Below are 21,589 nucleotides of genomic sequence, written 5' to 3' on the forward strand. Positions count from 1 at the left end.
GGAATCAGCATGGAGAATGGGCTGTAAGGTGCCCCATTTGCTTAGCCCATTATGTACAGGCTTGAGAATGGAGCTTGTTTGACTGCCAAAGAACAGAAATGAATACTGAGGAGAAAAATGGGGTTTGTAGGAAGTACAAACCTGAACACTCTGTGTTCAGCCAGAGTGAGCAAGAGCTACCGTTCATCTCCCCAAACTCACAGTTCTTCAGGTGTAAAACAAGCCTCATCTGCTAGGGGTGACAGCAGATCAGTGCCTTATAAACGTAATATCTCCAAACATTCAGCCCAGAGAGATGAAGAAAAATTACAGTGCATGTGTTCATCTGTAGGAGGAATAAAATGCTCATCCTTGCTTGGCGCCTTTAGCCCTGACATCCAGCTACACCTACACAGGGAAATCTGGCACATCATTCATCCCCAGCAGCCACAGCCCCATCCTGGGCTGCTACTTTGAAGCCTCACTGACGCCACACTGTAACCTTGGAACTGCGTGTCACTGAGATAAAAAAAGAGCTGCTTTAAATATTATTTCCTGCAATTTACCTTTAATTCATCATGATAAGCAACCTTCAGACAAAGCAGGATCTTTAGGGGTTTTTTTGGCTTTTTGTTTTGAGTAGTATAAATAGGCAGCCACAGCAGATAAAATACTTAAGGACCAATGATCTTGTGCAGACATAACAAAGGGGAAATGAAGCAGTGCTGAGTGCTTGGAGGGAACTCTACTGCTCATGTCAAAACTGCTTTTCAAAGCATTCTCCAGGGAGCCTGCAACTCTTTTAGAAAGTTGCCAGGAGATAGTCACACAGTATGGAGTGGATTTCACATGTTACCATAAAACCATGGACCCTCAAGGATTCCAAAAAGCATGACAAGTGAAAATGGCAGAGGAACTGTTCCAGATTTCTTAGACACTAACACTTTACACTACAGTAATCCCAGGTCAGCAGTACAAACACATGATTTGTAACTTCAGCTGCAAAGGCATTTTCTTCACCAGGAAAAGAAACATCACAGCACCAAAGGAGGAACCTAGCAAGTGTCCAGCCACTGTTACCTGATAGAGACCTTCATCCTCCGCCTCGAACTCGGTGTTGGGCAGGCTGTGGTGCCGCTCGTACCCCGTCCGGCACACCCCGTTGGGCTGCCGGGACACATCCAGGTGGTGATCACTGGAGGACTGAGTCATAACTGTCCCCTGCGGGGTGGGAGAGTGGCTTTTACGGGACACAGTCTCCTTCCGGTGATGGATCAGTTTTCTGAAATGGAATGATGGCAATCAGGAAGGGCAAAGCTCAAGGGAGTGACCATGCTGCAACATTTAAATTATTTTGTAATGATTTTTTGTATTTGGGCTATATATACCAGAATGGGCTACGTTACTCTGAACACCAGCTCCAGTTTCATTAACAACTAAGGAAGCACTTCTGGGGGAGGAAGGAAGAGGCTTTGCAAAAGCCCATAATTTATTCATCAGTTCACTGGAGAAAAATGCCTCTTCCTCAGGGGAGAGTCACATATTGCATTGCAAGCTTCAGAAATTGCCTGCACTTTAGAATTGCTGTTCAACCGAGATTAAACCAGCATGCCTCAGCACAGAGTCTGAGGTGTCAGAGAAAACAAAAATTCTCCCTACAAGCAATTATTTGAGAACGTATTAAAGATCTTCTGTCACATGCCAAAAACCTCTACAATTCCTGGCTGGTAAAGCAGAGAAAATGCAGCCAGAAAGGTTTGGGATTTCTCCTCTAAGCCTACAGTGAGGCTGAGAATCTCCTCTTCTTGGCATGCACAGAGATAGAGGAGCAAGGCCAAAGCTCTGCTTTGCTGGACACAGTTGTCAGGAGGAGCAGCAGCAGCTCAAACACCGGGAAATTCTCTGAGTGCAGCAGCACTTTGCAGCACAGTGGCTCAAACCAACAACATCCAACATTTCCCAAGGACAGAATGACACTGTGACCACCCTCCATCATCTGCCAGCTCTCCCAGATGCCCATCATACTTACTGGAGGACATCTCTCTGCTCCAGGTTGTATTTCCCCCCATTCTTCATGGCTGCATTGTGCACAGCCTCAATGGCACGGTCAATGGACTGGAGAACCACATCCTGCTCCAGCACCTGAAAAACAACATCCAACATGTTACTGTGCCCTTCAGCTGAGGTTCTTTTGCACCAGAGCTTATGGCAAGAGAGACCACAGTACACAGAAGTTCTTCTTATACTTCTTGGCCACCAGGACACACTGCTGGCTCATGTTCAGTCAGCTGTTGACCAGTACCCCCAGGTCCTTTTCCACTTGAGCACTGTCCAGCCATGCCGTCCCCAGCCTATAGCCCTACAGTTATTGTGGCCAAAATGCAGGACTCAGCACTTGGACTTATTAAATCTCCACCCAAGCCCTCACAGCAACATTTATTCTTCCTGCCAGCTGGTTTAGCACTTGTTACTGCAGTTAAAATAAACAGCAGCCTTGAAAGAAGAAACACCAAAGATGCCTCTCCCTGGGCTCCCAGAGGAGGCGGCAAGGGGAACAGGAAGATAAAGCAGGTTTCTACACTCGTGGCAGTCTAAAAGGCTTTGTTTATCAACAGTTGATATGCCTTCAGGAGAAAAGACCTTTACAGGACAAAGGCAGAAGGCAAAGGACACGCTACTGAGTCTCTGAGCCACAGGTCTCCCATAAGCTGCCACTGGTGCCAGCACCACCCGTCCGGTCCTGCTGCTCCAGCCTCAGTCCATGCACAGGGGGAGGAGGGGAATGCTCAGACTCCAGTGCCCACTGCAGCTGTTTGAACACTAAATCCCTCTTTCACTTGCTTTCGCCCCCCCTCTGTGCATCAGAGCAACTATTTATCCAGCCAAGCAGCGGCTGGATTCTCATCAAGGATGCACCTTAATTGGCCTTAGGGGGCTGCAGAGCACAGAAGGGAAGCCCTCCCCACCAGGGCCAAAAGTGCCTGCCTCCATAACACTGGCATGCAGTTTCCTGATAACATGCTATGTATTATTTATATTGTGGTTAATTGCTTAAGCAAATGTGAATTAACAACTACCACAGACAGTGGGGAAAAAAATAAGGTGTGGAAGAGAGCCCTCTTCTGCAATACTCAGCTTTGAAATATTTAGGAGGGCCCTTTTTTTTCTGTTGGTTTGTTTTTCCAAGAAAGATAGTTAGGGAAGAAAGCAATTGGGGAAAACTTTAAAAATAAAACCAAATTTGTTAAAGTGCCAGGTCAAGAACAAAATCAACACTCAGAATTCAACTTTGGGATGAAGCCTCCAAGCAGCCCCATGTGGCCTAGGGGTATGGCCTAGGAAGCATTTCATCACCTCTAACCACAGAACTGAGGAAACAGAGCAAAGTGTATTTGAATACATTCCAAGGAGGGTTGGAAGGAACAGCAAGTTATTTTAGTGAATTCACCTCATTTTCTGAAAAGAGAAGAGAAAACTACAGCCAGCTGCATGCTCTCTCTGGGAAAGGGGAGCAGTGCAGAAGTCTCCAGCACTGCTGTCTCCAAGGGAATGCCAGTGTTGCTCTTCATGCCACAGACCCCTGCCCTCTGCACACCCCACCTACCCTCCTGCACTCCCACATGAGTCCCCACCCAGTCCCATCCTCCCCAGCCTTCCACACTTTCACACACATGAGTTTAAACCCTTTCTCAGTCTGATCATACCAAGGAAGATAGCAGTACAGAGTGCTGAATCCTACTGAACAGCTCAGCATCTCTGCCCTCTTCCAGAGAGCTCATCAGTACAGTCCACAGGAATCCATCCACAGGCTGGAATCATAGAATGGTTTGGGTTGGAAGGGATCTTTTAAATCTTCTAGTTCCAACCCCCTACCATGAGTAGGAATGTCACTACTAGACCAGATTTCTCAGGGTCCTGTCCAACTTGGCCTTGAACACTTCCAGGGATGGGGCATCCACAGTTTTTCTGGGCAACCTCTTACAATGCCTCACCTCTCTCCAGTTAAGGAATTTCCCCCTAACATCCAATGTAATCCTTGCCTCTTACAGTAAAACTGTACCCCCTTGTCTTAGCACTACCTGCCAATGTAAAAATCATTGTCCATCTTTCTATGAGCTCCCTTTAAGTACTGGAGGCAATGAGGTTTCCCTAATGCCTTCTCCAGGCTGAACAGTACCACTCTCTCAGCCTGCCTCCACAGGAGAGGTGCTCCTATGGAGCTGCTCCTTGCTGTGCAATGCCATTTACTATGGAGAGGGTGCTTCCTTTCTGATAAAACACCGCATTTTCACACTAATGCAGCACTGCTGTGACAACTGCTGACAACTGAAATTAGCTGCTGTGCCCTTTCCTTTTGTTTCTGTTCCCAGATTTCTATTAAGAAGGCCCTGTCAAAGGGCTGGAATAAGAAAGCAGCATTAACTTGCTACTTGCACTTTATGACATTGCTGATGCTGCTCATAAACATCTCCCTTGCTCAGCTGAGTTGGGGGGTGCATGTTGGGTGAGGTGGGAAATGGCAGGGTCTTCAGCACAGGAGCTGCTTTGCATTCTGGAGGACACCCACCATCAGAGACCCCTTGCATCGTAGTCATAAAGTTAAAAAATAAATATCAGTATCCTGCATAGATCCTGTGATTCAAAGGAATCTGCACACTCCCCAGGCTAACCAAAATGGCACTGCTTTGTTTAAAGAGGGATGAATGAAAAAGCATACTGCAGTTGAAATGAGCACAGGCTGCAAGGTGTCACCCTGATCTTTTGAGAGTTTTAAAGTTCTTCTAAAAGTTTTCAATGCTTTCTGATATTTACATATTTCTACTAAATTTTCTCACACTGTTCATATAAACAATGATTGTTTTGCATTCTTCTTTGTGGGTGGAGAGAATTGATAGACGGTTAGTTTGACCAGTATGGTTGAAGAGGTGGCAGTTTCACCTTCCAATCCACTGTCACTTTTGCTATTGTATACATAGTGGAGTCAGAAAATAAAGCTTGCTTTTTGAGTTCTTTTTCTTCCCTATTTACATGAGTTATTTCGTGTTGTAGTATAACAGCAAGGGGCAAAAGTCTGGTTTGCCAAGGTCTCACCTATGATCTTCTCCTCCCTAGGACTCAAGGGACTGCACACTCACAGCAACTCTGGGCAGTGCCTCGCTGTTCTCCCCATGCAATCTAGGGAGATCAGTCACTCTGCAGGACAGGGGAATCCTGCCTGTCTCCAGCACCCATTCCTGAGGATGCTGGCACCTGGGACACAGGCAGGCAGGGGTCCTCACACATTCACAGGCAGCCCTGGTCACACACAGCTCTACAGCCTGCAAAGGAGAGGCCACAAAGCAGCAGCAAGAGCAGAGCCCTTGAATGAAGGCAGGGCTGGGTGCTCCAAAGTCCTGCAGAGTCCTGTGCTGCAGTCCTGCCCCATCCTATGCTCTGGGCTACAGAGATAAAACCCTGTTCATAAGCTAAGGCTCACATGGAAGCAAGGGAATGCATGCAAAAGGGCATTGCTGTACAGAGGGCTGTCAGAGGAGACACACCAAACAAAGCCCAGGATTTACTGAGACTGCACAGTGGGGGTTGGCAGACTCCTGAGCAACCACTGCAGCATGCAAGCTGTTTCACTGTGTCTTTCACCAGTTTACTGGCTTGCCAGGCACAGGCACAGCCACGCCAGCCACTCTGGGAAGGCAGAAAAGGTGGCAGGGACAGGGCAGGAACATGGCTGTGACAGGGCAGCGATGGCAGTGGAAAGCGCTGCCCTCACCTCACCTCACGGGGTCTCCTTGGTCAGTGTGGAGTGATGGTGCCCAGGCCGTGGCCAAGAGGCACCAACCTTCTGCCCAACATATCACAAAGATCAAGGGGTGTTTGCTGAGATACTGATAACACATTCCCACTGGTGCTTCACCCCAGAAAGGAGTGGCTGCCACTCTCTCTATCAGATATTTCTGGTTTAATCGAGCAACACTGCAGCAGAGAAATGCTGGGCTCTCTACACAGCCTGTCTCCAGCAGCCTGGCAACAGCCAGTGGCAGGGGAAGAGCAGAGAAGTGACCCTTGGTGATCACAGGCCATACTGGCTAGGGGCACTGTACCAGGGAACCAGGGCTACCACCAGCACCCCACAGGCCAGCTGCTCTGCCAGGAACATAGTAATGCTCAATTAGAGCCATGACTATCAGCCAGGAAACTGAATTTCGTCCTTCATAGTCTGGTGTAGGAGAATCACAGGAGCATTAATAAATCATTATTTCCTCACTCCTTGCTAAGAACAGAAGCAAACAAAGGATATCCCCAGAGCCTGCTGCCAATTTCCTCCCCACATGATGAGGACAGTCCTAGACCTCAGCACTGCCTTGGGGTGCTTTGCACACCCCAAGGTGGCTGGGGAAGATGCCTTTCCCAGGGCCAAAGATAAGCATTTAAGAAGTACCCTTCCAGAATGTCTTGTGAGTGTGTAAGCACAGCCAACACAGGGCATGGCCCTGCAGAGACAGGAATGCATCTATCCCCGTGCCTCCCACTGCTCTGATCCTCACTGCCCCAGGAGCAGACTCCCCAAAAAGAGCATACCTGCACAGGATATGTCACACAGGCTGGTGAGAGACCTGAACAAGTCAGAAGACACTACAGGTGTCCTTGTTGTACAGGCAGCACACACTCCTCTCCTGCCCTCCCCAGGCTATCAAAAATGTTGCCCCCTCTCTCTTTGTAATCTTTCCACATGTACCACTGGTGTTGTTTAAATGCACTCACACAGAAGAACTTGCTCAACAGTCTAGAATAATCATACCTTTCAGAAAAGCATTTTCTAGACAAACAGGCTGACAGCTGCATCAGCTCAGACAGGCTGAGCCACTCTGCGTGCACAAGGCTCCCACATTTATGAAAGTGGCCCATTAACTTATGGCAGCCTTTTCTTTGCCTCTACAGGGGGCTGATCCAAGAAAACATAGCTTTTTTTTTTTTCTCCTCCTACCTCCCCATTCATTAGAGATCAAGGGCATTTACTCTTCTGCATGTGCAGGAATCAGTGCCCTCATGCCTGCAGCTGCCCCTGCAGCCAGAGCAGTGCCCAGGCAGGGCTGCTCATCCTCGCCCTCATCTCATTGCCCCAGCTTTCACAACATGACAACAAAGGACAGACAAAGTTTTGTCTCCAGTGACAGCTCAGTTTTCATGCAGCTGCACTGACACGGACGACTGGTGAAATTAGTATATTTATCCTGCTGGCATACACAGGCACAGGCTGGTTCTTTGTTACACAGATCAGAGAGGAACGCCACCTCTTAGGTCACATGCCCTTCACCCCCAGTCACTGACAGACTGTCTGCATGTTTATTCCTTCCACATTGAAATGATCATAGCACCAATGCACAAAAATCAACTACCCTTTGTCTGTGGCAGAGTGATGTGCCAGATCAGTGTTCCCCCTTTGGGACCACACAGCTCAAACAAATGGGCTGAATTTTGGTTTTTTGCATTGCTGGGGAAAACTCAGCTCCTTTCTCTTCCCTTTCTGCAGCCCAAATCAGAAATTTTTAGTCCTCAGGCTGTTGGCTAAGAGAGATGCATTAACTTATTCTTGCCAGCATGAAGATATTGTGCCTCACTGCACTTAAAAGCACGCAACAAAAACACAAGTGAAACAATGGGCAACTGCCCTGGTTACTGAGCAAATAAGATGAGTAAAGCTCCAAACAAACCTGCAGCATCTCAGACTCGCTAGCGAGAAAACAAAAACATGGCTGAGCTCTCCTGACAAAGAGGCAGCCCAGAAGCAGCCCAGGAATTCCTGCTGATATGCTACAGTGCGTTTCTCACGGATCGGTGTTTTTCCACTGTGTGCTGACAGCAGCCGCTTGAGCAGACAGCCGGCACAAATGGGAAATGAAAAGAAAGGATAGCCAGGGAAAGGGCTTAAGCTGAGCAAATCACGCTAAAGCAAAAGCCAAAGCTCCTGGCAAAGAGATACACTAACCAGGGACAGTACAGGCACACGAGGCATTCGGAACAAACAGAACCCTGAAGGCAGCAGGGGCACGCACAGCAACCAAACCTCAACCAATTCCTCTCCCAAGAGCAGGAAGCCTCGGAGCCAGGGAGAAGGGGGCAGAGACAGGTCGAGGGACAGGAGATGCATGCAACCCAGCACTGCATGCTTGTACTTCCTGAGGTGGAAATGCTTCATCCCAAATCCCTCCAGCCATGCTCAGACCCTGTTTACCGGCCACGATGACCAGAATCAGCCACTGATTTCTTCACCTCGTAATTTTGCACTCTCCAGAACACGTGTCTCATGCCAAAAGAGTCCAAGAGGATAAAAGCAGAGACAATTTTTTAAAATAAAACAATCAACACGTATATCTTGCTGCCTTAATTGTTACTGCTCTCAACACTTCAGGGACTACCCTGGTTCAGCCTGCTCCAGACAACAGAGCTGCCCCTCTCTTTAGGATCACCTGTTCAACATAATCTTTGCACACAATTGTCAAGTCAGTATCTGACATGATCAACATCTGCAGGAAAACGTACATTTCTACTGACACGTACATAAACATAAAATGTATATAGATACACATACTTGAGTTATCATCTGCACTGAAAAGGAAAATAGCAGATAGCCTCTGCTTTGATGAAAACTCAGGATTATGAACCAGGATGTATCAAGGTGAAAGCAAACATAAAACATACTGCAGGGCAGCACTAGAAGTATGCCAAGACTTTTGACATATTAGCATTTGAAGTTGGAAAAAAGCCCAACAGAAGGAGTTTTGCCAGACTTTGTATAGTCTTCAGTTTGGTAGCCCAAAAACTGCTACAGATGTTTGCTCACTGAGATTCAGCACAGCTCCAAGATCACTTGCACACAATTAGCACAGGTCTATAAAACAACCCCTATATTAATTATGATCAAAAATGAAACTAATTTCTAAGTTCCCAGAGTACTGGGAAGAGTGCAAGGTGCTAATCTCAGCCCATCTTTGTTTTGATTGAGTTGGCAAAAACATGGATGTGGGATGAGGATCCAGCCACAGAAACTCTCTTTGCAGTTAAACAGACTTGCCAAGAGCTGTCAGAACAAGGAGCAAGGTCAGAGCCCAAAGGAAAGAACAAGACTGGAAAACTCTCTCAGTCCTGGCTCTTCTTCTGGCATTCAAAGAGGAAGGTTCAGTTTCCCCCCATAATTTATTTCCATAGCAGAGATTGTAGCAAAATGCCAGAAATGTGACAGTTATATAAAACTCAGGATGAAAAAATACAAATTTCTACCACAATCAAGAGAACTCTTTCCCTTTCCACTCAGCCCTGCCTTGGAGCACATTCCAGTACATGAGGATCAAGTAAGTAAAGTGTCCAGGGATCAAGCAGGAAAACTATGCAATTACATTGTCAATTCAACTGATGCCCAAAGACAGATGCAGAAGAGCCCATATGTATATGTTAACCAAAAAGTACTTTCCTCCTGCATGCCACAGACTGGCAATGATGTAACAGCTTGCAGTTTGAGAAAAAGGTAAAAACTTGTGATTCATCTTGCACAGGAATTTCTAACTTACCAGCTTTTCTTCCCAAATCCTCCGTGTCCCATAATCAGCACTCTGGCAAGAGTCAGAAGGCAGCAAACTGGAGTTGTGATGTGCTTTGGGCACAATAACTGTGTTGCCCAAACCTAAAACCATGGGCAAATTAAAAAGTGTCTCTTATATAGACAGAAAGTGGGGGAATGGGGAAATGACAAATTATTATACAGAAAGAAAATGGGGAAATGCCAGATTAATCGGACCTGCTGTCACAGTCCCAGTGAACATAGACAGACAGGCAGCAGACACAGGTGTACAACCCAGGGACATTGGCCAGGCAAGAAGGAGAAGGGGTAAGGAGGGTGAACAGGTCACCATCCAAGGAAGTGCAGAGCCTGTGGGCTTGGCATGAACGATTTCAGTCTGCCAATGGAGAACAAATGCTGCTTTCTGGTATCCACTGGATGAACTTGTATGTATATATGTACTTCATTAAAGCCATTAATGAGAGAAAAGAGATTCCATCCTTAAGAGGTAACAACCAGACACCCCGTAAAAGATAACCCTCACATGCTCATTTGTTTTCAAGTGGGCCACAGTAAAGCTATGGCAAGAAAGAATATCCTCCAAAAGAGGATCCTGTGCCATGGGTTTTGGTAGCTACATATTTTAACATGTTCAGAGTAGCATTATGGAACAGGGGATGTTATTTGTGCTTTTGGCTTATCAGTGCTATACACAAGAATTACATGAAGTTAGGTGTGCCAGCTAATTATAGCAAAGCCATTTAAAGACTGTTGAGGGTGCAGGTGTAGGGCACCAAAGGGAGGAGGTATCAGAGGGGCTGAAATACTCCATACACATTGCACTGTCAAGAGGGAGATCATGCTAATTGGTCACAGACCAAATACCCAAGTGTGCACACATCCTTGTTAGCTAAGAGCTGCTTCAGCACGCACATTTATTCTTAGTAAAGCGGGTTTCTGCTGATGTTTCTGTTCCTGACTCTCACTAAATCCAGCAAGTCAATGCAATCATGCTTTATGGAGATGGTGATAAAACTAAAGCTAATTCATACCCCAAAAACAATGAAGATACCACTGAGATCTGCAGCAATGTCTTACACCATTACATGTGTGATCATTAAGACAACAGCACAAGCCAAAAGAAACCCCAGAAAATTTTGAACTAAAAAACCTGCAGTTGTTTTTGACTGGCAGACAGCAGAACACTATTTTTCTATGCTGCAAATCTTCAGCAGACTGACAGTTTCCATTGACCTACAAAAGTAGCTTGAGAATTGCAAGTTTAGCTCTGTTTACCAAAGGAATGAGGCTAACTTGCTGTTATCTCCAGATTCAGTTCTAGAACAAATTCTGGGGTTTGTTCCGTGGGCTTTTTTACCTTAAAAAAAATTAAAGGGTTCAACTGGATTTGCTGACATCTCACCTATAAGGAAGTAAGAGGTGAGTCACAGAAGAAAAGCAATTCATTAGTGTCCCACACTATCTTCAGGAGAAAACCAGCCTCTGCTTTAGCTGCAGTTTATAATCCCATCTCCTTCTGCAGCTTAGAGTAGCACAGGCTCCTCAGAAAACACAAAGAAATGGGGACAGGAGGGGAATGTCCTCATAGGACAATGTGCTTCAGGCAGCAAAACAGCCATAATCCTGTTTTCCTCACTTCCTGAGGCAGTGAACAAAAAAAACTGCCTTTGTTAGACTGTTCATTTCCCATGAGCAAAAGTTGCTCCCAGCTCCCACGGCTCATTACAGGATTGATTTCTTGCATCTGCTTCTCCTCGTGCCACATTCACCTGTATCATCATCCATCTCACTCAGAGGCATCAGCGAGAGCAAACCACTGTATTTCAGGAAATCTTCCCAGCCCATATTGTGTGGGACAAACCTGCAGGAATGGAGCTGGCCAGGACTCAGCTCATCTCCTGCATGCAGGTCTGGAGATGCCTAACAGCAAGCAAAGGGTGACAGTAACTCTGAAGCCGTGTGGTTTGCACAATTCATGTGCACGTTTTCTCTCTCCTGTCCAAAGCATGGGCGCTGCATAAACTGTGCTAAGCATAAACCGTGCCACGCCACAAAGCCGCCCCGTGCCGGGACGTTTTGCTGCCCGAGTGCCCTGAGTCATGCCAAGCCACCACGTGGGTCCCACAGAGGTGGCTTGTCACCTCCACATTCCTTGTCACCGGCACAGAGCTCCCACAAAAGGGGTGCCCAACAATAAAATTTGGCTGTCGTCTCAAACTTCAATGTGTTCTGCCATGTGCCTGTCTCCAGCATCAGCGACAATCTGGAAAGGCATAGAATTCACCGAGTTCACACAAAAAGGAATTGTCACCACGTCAGATTCAGAGGCACAAAGGCTGGCATTTGTCTGCTCAGAGGAGAGCTTCAGCTTGATGTCTCTAGGCGGCCATCTGGTTTCCACAGGAGCTGCCCTGGTTCTTATTGCAGCACAGAGACATTGACTGAACTCTGCTAACAAAGAGCACTCCATCCCAAAAATATGTCCAACCACTTCCATCCCCCAGGTGCAAGTGGGTGAAAGGCGCCTGTGTGGTCCATCAAGGCTTTCTTCCCACCTCCAGATGAAGCTCAGAGGCTGAGTTCAGCCTCCCAGCCAGTAAGCTCAAGGGCAGTGGAGGGGAGCAGGCAGCAGGAACAGTGGGAGATGACATCCAGGTACATCAGCAGCTGAGGATGTATGGCCTCAGGCACAAACCTCATGGATAAGCATTCAAACATCTTTTCATCAATACATCATCCCAGCAATTCCTGCCTCCTTGTGGGTGAGTGTCTATCTCTGCAGCTCTTGCCTCGTCTTCTCCCTCAACCCTATGGTTTTTGATCAATATAATAGAAGCTTTGGACTGAGGCCTGCCCTCAGGTTTTCATACTACAAGGCACTGTCCCTACTTGTACTACAAAAAGAACCCAAGAAATAATTAATAGTTATTACTTAGAAAACACCTAATCTGAACTTGAAACCTGTGATTTAGCAAGAAATGACCCACAGCCCGGAATTATCTAGCATGCCAACAGCTTGATTAAAAAAAAATTAATTATAACTCTTGAGCAGCTGAAGAGCCTAAAATACCAGTCTCTGGTGGCATTTCCAGATCACAGAAAAAATCAACACCTTGCGGACAACTTTCACACACACCACCCTAGCCTGAGCAGCAAAGGGAGACAAAGCAGCACAGATGTTCCCTGCCCCCCACCCCCCGGTGGCATGACAGGACATCCCACTAGCATGAAAAGCAGCCTGAGTCAGAGGAATGGGTTCACTGCACATGCAGCTAGTGACACTGCCTTTTTAGCTGGTCCAGATGGACAGGAGGAAGGACACGGGCTTCACAAGAAGAAAGCAGCTTCCAAGGAGGACAGGAGTGACAACTTCTTCTAAACAACTTCAACAGGCAAGAAAATAACCAGGAAAAACAAACCCATGGACTTCCCACCTCATTTTAAAAAGCTGACAAAATCTTACTTCCCCTTCTTGCCTAAGCCTCATACTAAAACAGGACAAGTTTTACTTCTTTGCTCCCTTGAAAGGGAAGCAAACAGCTCTGCCACACAAGCTCTGCACTGCAGGGCATGAACAGAGATGATCTCACATGAAGCTGAGCCTCCTCTCCCAAGGTGGTGGTGGCTCCTCTATTTGCCCATTAGCACTGACAGATTCCCACAGAATAGTGCTCAATATCCCTGTGATGAGAGTGCAATGGGGGCCAAAGGGGAGCAAAGACAAACAGATGCAGTCATGAATCGTGTCCTCTGTTCTGCTTCTCACATGACAAGCTTCAAAACCCTGGTTTTAAAATCAAAGGTTTTGCCATGTGATAAAAAGTCAAGACAAATATGGTTAGACAAGACCCTCTTTTAAAGGTCGAAATTTGATTTGTGAGCCACTGGCTGGGGAAGCAAAGTGATGCTCCTCCAGAAGCAGGACCAGAACCCACAATTCCCACTGCAACTCAGACCTGAGGCAATGAGGTCAGTCAGGATCCACAGAAAGAATTTCCAGTGAACTACCATTTCAAATGAGTTTTTTTCCCCTCTTAATACAACAAAGATTTTTCAGATCCAGGTGCCACTCAAAGAAAAAGCACAAACTAGGGTCCTCCAGGAGTGCCAGCAACTACTTCCCTCTGGAGAGTCAGCCCTGAAAACAAGACCTCCTTCCCACTAGAAGCTGGCACCCATCACACAGCAGTCTGCACACAGAGCCACAGCAACTCTGGGAGGCATAGATCACCAGCCCTGCAGGACCAGCTGATTCCTCAGTCCAGCACCAAACACTCCCAGCCCTCACAGCCCCTGCAAGCCTGCACAGAAATATACTTCTTCAGTGAAATAAATTGAGCCAACTCTTACTGATATGGCCAAGATGAAAGCCTCAATTTAAGTTTTGTCTCAGAAAGAAACAAAATGCACATGCATTTTAATAAAAAAAAAAAAATCTTAGCACACAGAGAAGTTCTGTGTTAGAGCCTGTGGCTTGAAAAATTTTGGTTATGGCAGTGGCCATGTAGAATGTTAGTATCTGTGAAGTCTAATTTTCTTGCAGACCATCCAATGCTATAATTGCATACTAAGGCTGTTTGTACTTCCCTCCTTAAAAAACTCTTCTGGAATTCGTACTTCTTCCAATACCCAGGCTGACAGCTCACACAGTGAATATATAATCCTGTCTAGGAACAACAAAGTTTAAATTTTTCATGAGGGAGTAAATCTGGGATGCTCTTATAAACTCTGTTTTTATGTACATCTGAAAAACAAAAGGAATAGAATAGAAAGGAAGCTGCTTCTGCTCCAGAACCAGAGGTCTCCTCAACAGACAGGTTCAGCTGTTTTTCATGTTTCAACCACTGACAGATGTAAACACCCACTTTATACCATGGGATTTGACCTCCTCCATGGGCATTAATATGCCCAAGGCCTTGCAAGGGATCTTAGGTCAGCCAGTGACCATGATCTTAGTCTGCTTTTGTCAAAGCCTTTCCTGGTTTACAGGCTGCCCCAAGCATGGAGGTTACTCTTCACATTGTTTTCCCATCATCACTAACAGAGCCCATTTTTCTCCAAGGACAAGCAACATTAATTCCTCCCTGCTCTTCAGTGTCTTGCTCCCTCTTGTACTTCACACAGAACAACAATCACAAGAAAATCAATTTCCATGAACTTTCTGGTTTATTGGTTTCATATTTCTTTCAATACAAATCTCTCCTCCTTTGGGTTTGTTTTTTTTTTTTTTTTTGCAATTCGTGTTTGTTTTTTTTCTAATAAGAGTTCACTTGATGGGATGCTGAAAATCCTCAAAGAATACACAAGAGTGGGATGGTAAGAAGTGATGCAGAAGCACAAACAGAGCAGGATGTTCCTAGTTCAAAGCTGGCAGTTCTTCCCTTTGCAATAAAAAGCTCATCATCATCCAGATGTAAATAAGGAAAGAAGCCTAGTCATCTTCTCCTGATGAAAAGCATTCAAAAACCATACAGTAGGCAAAAAAGAAAAAAATTCACAGATTTGATCAATAAAATTGCAGGTGATCAAATGTGCAACACTGCGAAACGCTCACAGCCCAGCACTAGAAAGCAGAGGTGCAAATGACCTGGCAGACACTATGACCCCACAGAGAAGTTGGGAACCAATCTGTGTCTGTCTGCTCTGGGCAAGTGCCCCTTAAGGCTGGGAAGAAAACAGCACCTTTCTTCTTTCCAATCTGCCTCCTCACCCTGCCCTTCCTCCAAGGCAAAGAGAGCTGCAGCCACATTGCTCAAGAGTGGACATGGACTCTCAGACATGTCCCTACTGCCTGATCTCTTCTGACCAAAGCAGCCTTCATGTTGTTCAACTCTGAAACAGGCTTAGTATTTCCAGCCCAATGGAGCCATTCATGCCTCCACCAGCGTCACTCCACCCATGACACAGGAGCGATAAGACCACACCACCAATGCTGCTCATACCTGGCTGTCCAGGCCACAAAGACAAATTTCATCTGGTATCAAAAAGTCTAACTATTTTTAATTGGAGTAAAAGTCAGAAGAACATGTCTTCACAGCCAAGACTAAAGATCATTACCATAGCTCTACTTTAATCATTCTGGACCATGAAAGACTGTAGATCTTCTTGCTAAAATGTCAAGTGTTTAGCTACAGTAATTAGAAATGGTTATAATTCCCTTGACTGTGTAATTTAGTCTCAAGAATAAAACTTCATTTCAAAGCACAAGCGGCTCTAACACAGCAGCATCTCTGCTATGGCGAGACCCCAGAGAAAAATGCTTCATCCTTTCACTTTCTTGCATGTGTCAAGAAACGCAGCCTCAGCTACAAAGCACTACCAGCTGCTCATTCTCCAAAATAAAACTTTATTTTTAGCCTAAGCACTTACTCAGGATCAGTGTGAGTATTGCAATTAAGCTCTCACGCCCATTGAAAGCTCTGTCAAACCTGCAGCAGATGACAAATAACACTGCAGGCTCCAGTGCAGGGGACAGTCCATACAATCACCACCTGTTCAGGAACAACGAGAGCAACTCTGCCACGGGGCAGAAGCACCAAGTTTAAAGCTGGATTTTTAGCAGACAGAGGAAGAAACTCCTATAGCAAACAACAATTGCCAAAACTCAGTTTCCAGCAAGCCCAGGGGGGTTGTAGTATCTCCCTCTCTGGAGACATTCTAAACCCACCTGGACACGTTCGTGTGTCACCTGCTCCAGGTGGCCTTGCCTGTGCAGGGCGTTGGACTGGATGATCTCCAGAGGTCCCTTCCAACCCAAACTATTTTGTGATTGACAATGTACAACCAACTGGGGAGCTGGAACTCAATGCTCTTTAAAGTCCCTCCCAATTCAAGCTATTCTACGATTCTCACTGCGTTCCACAACCATCACTGTCTCCATGGCAGTGTGGAAGGTTTGACACTACCTGAGCTGCCACAGTGATCCTACACAGCACCAGCCTTGGCACATGCTGCTCCATCCTGAACCAATGACGAGATCCTGGCAGAGAAGCAACACAATTACAAACAAGGAGCTTTCCAGCAAGCCAGTGAACTGAATTAACTGAGAGTGGGGCTCACAAGAGCAGAGGCAGCTTAGGGGAAGGCTGGAGAGCAGGACTGGGTGTAGGGTGTGGGATCAGGCTGGAGGAGCGGCCATGAGCTGTGAGACCCACCCTGGCATGCCCTGGTCTGCAAGAAAAGGCAGCTCCTACACTACCTCACTCTGCACCACACAATTCCAGTCCTGAACCCAGGTCAATGCTACAACAAGAAATATGGCAGAATGGTTTGGGTAAACAGAGAGTGCTCAAATTTCTCCCTCACAGTAACCTGACTTCTTTGCAGCTGGGGAGGTGACACACAACTCCTGTGCCTGCCTGATCAGGACTACCTGTACTCTGCCGCTACACACTTGCTCGTGCTGCAGGAGAATTTTAGTTGTTGCTAGGCTGCACAAAGCAGTCTCTTATTTTTATCATGTCTGTTTATTCTTGTAGAAAAAGATACTGCAAACAGCAATCCAAGGCATCCTTAAAATGCCTGTTACACTCTTTGCTTGGCTCCATTTTCTCATCAGACAGTCCAAAGCCTCTTGGCCATCAGAATACACACCTTTGCAGCCAAACAGACCTTTCCTTGCTCCTCCAGGGGTACAATGCAAAAGCATGAATAGAGACTCAAAATCCACATTACAAACAATTTTTCACTTATTCCAAATAAATTTAAGGTAATTTTGGAAATGACATCAATATTAATTTCAAAGTTGTTTCCAAATGGCTTAATACAGCTGGACAGCTAATTTGTAATAGCCAACAGGCTAAACCATTTCCACTTCATCAGGAAATATCTCCCTGCAACTTAGCACTTATTTTTGCACCCCTGACATTCACCAATAGAGTATTGTAAAGCTGCCATTTCCCTCCTCGGCATTTAATGTTAACACTTTCATTGACAGGCAATGCAGCCCAGGTCAGTGCAGACAAGAGACACGACAAGATCAGTTGTGGTGCCTGGTGAAGCTGAGAGCTGCAGCAGCCTTGCTGCTTCTGGATGTGGGTCCCACAGCAGGAGCAACCCACCATGGCCAGCCCCTGTCCTGCCAGCAGCAGAGCAGATCAGCTTTCCTGGCAGGTGAAGTGTCACCCACACTCAGCATCCTCCAGGACAACCACTCCCTCTGTGCTCCTGCTGTGCTACAGCCTGAAATCTTCATCCAGAGCTGGAATAACTCCAACATTCCCATACAAACTTCCAGGTTCTATCATAATAATATCAACATAGAGCTATTTATCCCACAGAAAGGAATCTTATTATTTGCTAGACTTAACATTTGTCCCTTCCTGACACTGAGTGAACCTCCTGTGCCCAAGCAAGCTTTCCAAATTGAATCTTTTACAGCTGCACATAAAGCTTTGAAAAGCCTATCTTCTGGAGTGACTGACTGACTCCAGAGGACACCCTAAGCTCCATTTTAATCTCCACATTTTTCTGCCACTCATGCATCATATAAGCATCAGCACACAGCTGGAGACAAAAGACCAACCTCATGCTGACAGGCACCTTGCCGTTCAATAGGAAGGCCTGGCACTTGAGTGGGCAGTTTTGCTGCAGCAGTATTCACTTGGCATTACATATTAGTACATTTCTTGTTCCACCAGTAGCTGGAGGCCACTACCCTCGTGCTGTCACTGGCACAGTGCTAGATAGATACATATTTTAACTTGTCTGGCAGCAGCACCCACAGACCCTGAGTACACGACCTTGCTGGGCACTATCATGCCTGCTGGTGTCAAGGCTTCCCAAGATCTCCACCAAGGACATGCAGAGCCAGGGCAAAGCCACAAATGAGGCCAGTGTTTCAACAAGCAGCTCTCTCTCTGTGCGGTCCACAAGCTGCCCCATTCAGCAGCACAGCCCAATCCTCCCTCTTGCTGCTTTACGCCCTCAGCATCTGCCCCCAGAACAGCACTCGACTTGAAATGACCCTTAATAACCCAAACAGGAGCTAAAAGGGAACTACAGAAGAGTAAAATCAGCAGGAATATCTGCTGAAGTTGGGCGTTTCTAATTGACTCAAATTAACTTCACATCATCTGTACCTTCTGGTGCTCTGGCTGGGCCCAAGCTTGCTACTTAGGGGCATTCTAAGGAGGATTTGTTGGTGGTGCTTTCCCTCCCCCTCCAATTAACTCTCCTTTAACAATACTGAGCCAGAAGGATTTCAATTAAAAATCCTGCAAAAATAAGCATTAAAAAATAACTTGGAATTATTTTTTCTTGTAGAGAAGCCAAAGCATCAATCCCATATCTATGAAAGCTGAGGGAAAAAAAAAAAACTTGAAAGGCAAAAGGAGCTCAGAAGAAAACTAATATTCCTAATAGTGCAGAGCAGCAAGAGCATCCTCTCAGCAGGTTGCTGTGAGGGGCTCTGACTGTTCCCCACCCTACTGCTCACCTGGCACCTAACTGCACTGCTGAGGAAGGCCAAGCTTACCTTTACAATGGTGACTCCTGTTGGCCACGTTCTCTCCCTGCTAACACCAATCATTAGCGGTGCTCTTCCCTGCTGTGATTGGGGCAGCATTAATTACCTCCCAAACCGCTGTTACTAATTGGTCTCTGCGCCCTTATTAAACCAAAACTGGGTGACAAAATGTTTGCATTCCTCCTGGACAGTGAGCAAACAATCTCAAGCACACTCTCAGTGACCAAATGCTTTCTGCCATGAATAAACACATGTTTTGACTTCACATCAGCTCTTCAGAGCTGGCAAGATGCAACAACAGAAAGTCACAGACATGCAGGATGACTGCATCTGCAGAGCAGCAAATCAGATCCTGCTGCTTCACACATCATCAACAAATTCAGGTGCTGGAAATTTAATGGCCAAAACACAGATCAGCAGATGCAGGGAAGACTCTGTTTCCCACAACAAGGTCTAAAGGCATCTGGGAAAGTTAGAGTTGAACTAGAGGGAATGCCCACAAAGTCACCAGCAATGCTGCGTTAATACCAGTGCATTACTAATATGTCAGGAGTTAGCCTGGCAAACTGCAAGCTGTGTTGAGGCTGTAGCAAAATATGATGTTAGAAATGAATGTAAAGTCATAGAATAAATACTTTTCCTGTAAGATTTTGAGATGTATACTAGCAAGGTACCTGCAAGAAAAACTGGTATGAGTGAGCAGCCTAGGAGAAGGCTCCTGCACCCACAGCAGTAGAAGACGTCATGCCACACAAGCAAATGAAGCAAGAGACTGCAGAGAGGAAACTCATGAGCAGCAACCTGGAGCTATGCCACTGTGGGGCTTTAAAATCTAACAGTTAATAAGGTCTTTGCTCTGTAACTAAATAGCTCCTGTACAGAGCTTATTAAAGGCTTATTGATTCACAAGATGTCCCCTTCCGTCAGGCCATCCTGCCAGGCTGCAGAAGAGCCCCAGCTTCACAGGATGGATGGACCAAGTGGCCATCAAATGACCTGGTGTTGCCCTGAAACACATACACACTCTCCTGTTAAAGCTTTCTCACTGGAGTGTTCTGCAAAGCCCACACCCACACTTACTTACAGCCTGAGTTACTGCTAATCAGAAATTCAATGGCATCTGAAGGAGCAGCAGCAGCACACTAAAATGAAGAGGGTTGTCACCATTTTCAGACAGATGCCAAAAGGCTCCTTTGTAACATTCACATGCATTTTTGTGCGGTTACCCATTCACTGATGCAAAGAGTCTTCAGCATCCAGGTCCCACAGCTATCCCGTGGCCAAAAAGTACAAAAGCCCCCATGAATTAGTTCTACATGAAATGCCTATTTTAATTACAGAAGCCATGTTTTCCTCCACTAAGCAGCCCCTGCACGGTACAAGTTACATGCAACCTCTTTCCCATGACACCTGTGTGGCACAGTGCTTATACCCCAGCAGCAAAAGGTGTACTCCATCCTCTGACCCCAGTTAGGGCCACAGCAGGTGCTTGGACCTTGGGTAATTCCCAGTATCACCAACTTGGCTGTAAGTGCTGCCATGGCAGGCAGCTGCCACGGCTTCTCCTGGCTCCCAGGACAGCAGGGGCATGCTGTGGGTGTTGTGGTGGGTTAGTGGAAAGAGGACAATCGCCCCTCACTATCCTCGCAGTGTTGGGGTACCAAACACAGGGAGTCCCCAGGCTGAGCAGCCAGCACGGAGATGGTCATGGGAGTGCACTAACTTACACAAACCACGGCTGCTGCCCGGGAGATTCCAGTTTACCTGTAATCATGTTTACTCGGGGGAGGAGAATCCCCCTCAGCATCTCCCATGGATTTTCCTATCTTCCTCGCCCAGTTCTGCAGGAGTGAACAGCCCGTCAGACTTTCAGGCCCTGGAGATCCGTACCCAGCCCCCTTCCTCCGGATGAGCCTGCTGAGGTCTCACTTTGTCCCGGTGCCGCAGAGCTGGTGCTCCCCAAACCTGACACCACAGGAGATGAATCCTGCCTCCTGCCACCACGGGATTCCCATCCCACAGTGTCCCGGACTGCTCCCGCCTGCCGCAGACACTGCAGGGGCAGCCACAGAAGTCGCACACCCGTTTCCCAGCCGGGCCGGCGGCTCCCGGGGAAGACCCGCGAGGGACAGGAGCGGCTGGGGCTGGGCTGCTCCGAGCAGGGCACAAACCCAGCCTGGGACAGCCGGGAAAGCCCCGCTGCCGCGAGGGGCCAGGGCAGCGCCGCCCGGCCCCGGGAGCTCCGGCAGAGCCGCCCCCGCCCGGCCCGGCCCGGCCCGGCCCGGCCCGGCCCACCTGCAGCCGCTGGAGGTAGGAGGCCGGCGCGTAGCCCGTCTCGCCAGAGCCGGCGCGGGTGACGAGCCACCAGTGCTGGTTGCTGCGCTCCAGCAGCAGGAAGGTCTCTCCGGCAGCGAAGGGCAGCGAGTTGGGCTCGGCCGAGCGGAAGCTGTACAGGGCCCGGTACATGGCGGCGGCACCGGCACCGGCAGCACCGGCACCTCGCCCGCCGGACCGGACCGGACCGGGCCCGCCCCCGCCGGCCCCGCCCACACGCTGCCGCCGCGCCCCGC

General features: G+C 47.3%; 1 protein-coding gene across 1 annotated transcript in view; it reads right to left on the minus strand.

The window, feature by feature from the left end:
• The window catches only part of NCKIPSD (NCK interacting protein with SH3 domain), a 48,182-nt gene extending 26,593 nt beyond the window's left edge, over nucleotides 1-21,589 (minus strand). The window contains exons 1-3 of the mRNA XM_012572645.5: nucleotides 21,315-21,589; nucleotides 2,009-2,121; nucleotides 1,060-1,261 (exon numbers count right to left, since the gene is read on the minus strand). Of these exons, the coding sequence (XP_012428099.5) occupies nucleotides 1,060-1,261; nucleotides 2,009-2,121; nucleotides 21,315-21,485 (486 nt within the window). The 5' untranslated portion in view covers nucleotides 21,486-21,589. The remainder of the gene's footprint in view (nucleotides 1-1,059; nucleotides 1,262-2,008; nucleotides 2,122-21,314) is intronic.

This window comes from Taeniopygia guttata, chromosome 12 (assembly GCF_048771995.1).
Source record: "Taeniopygia guttata chromosome 12, bTaeGut7.mat, whole genome shotgun sequence".
NCBI classification, from domain to species: domain Eukaryota; kingdom Metazoa; phylum Chordata; class Aves; order Passeriformes; family Estrildidae; genus Taeniopygia; species Taeniopygia guttata.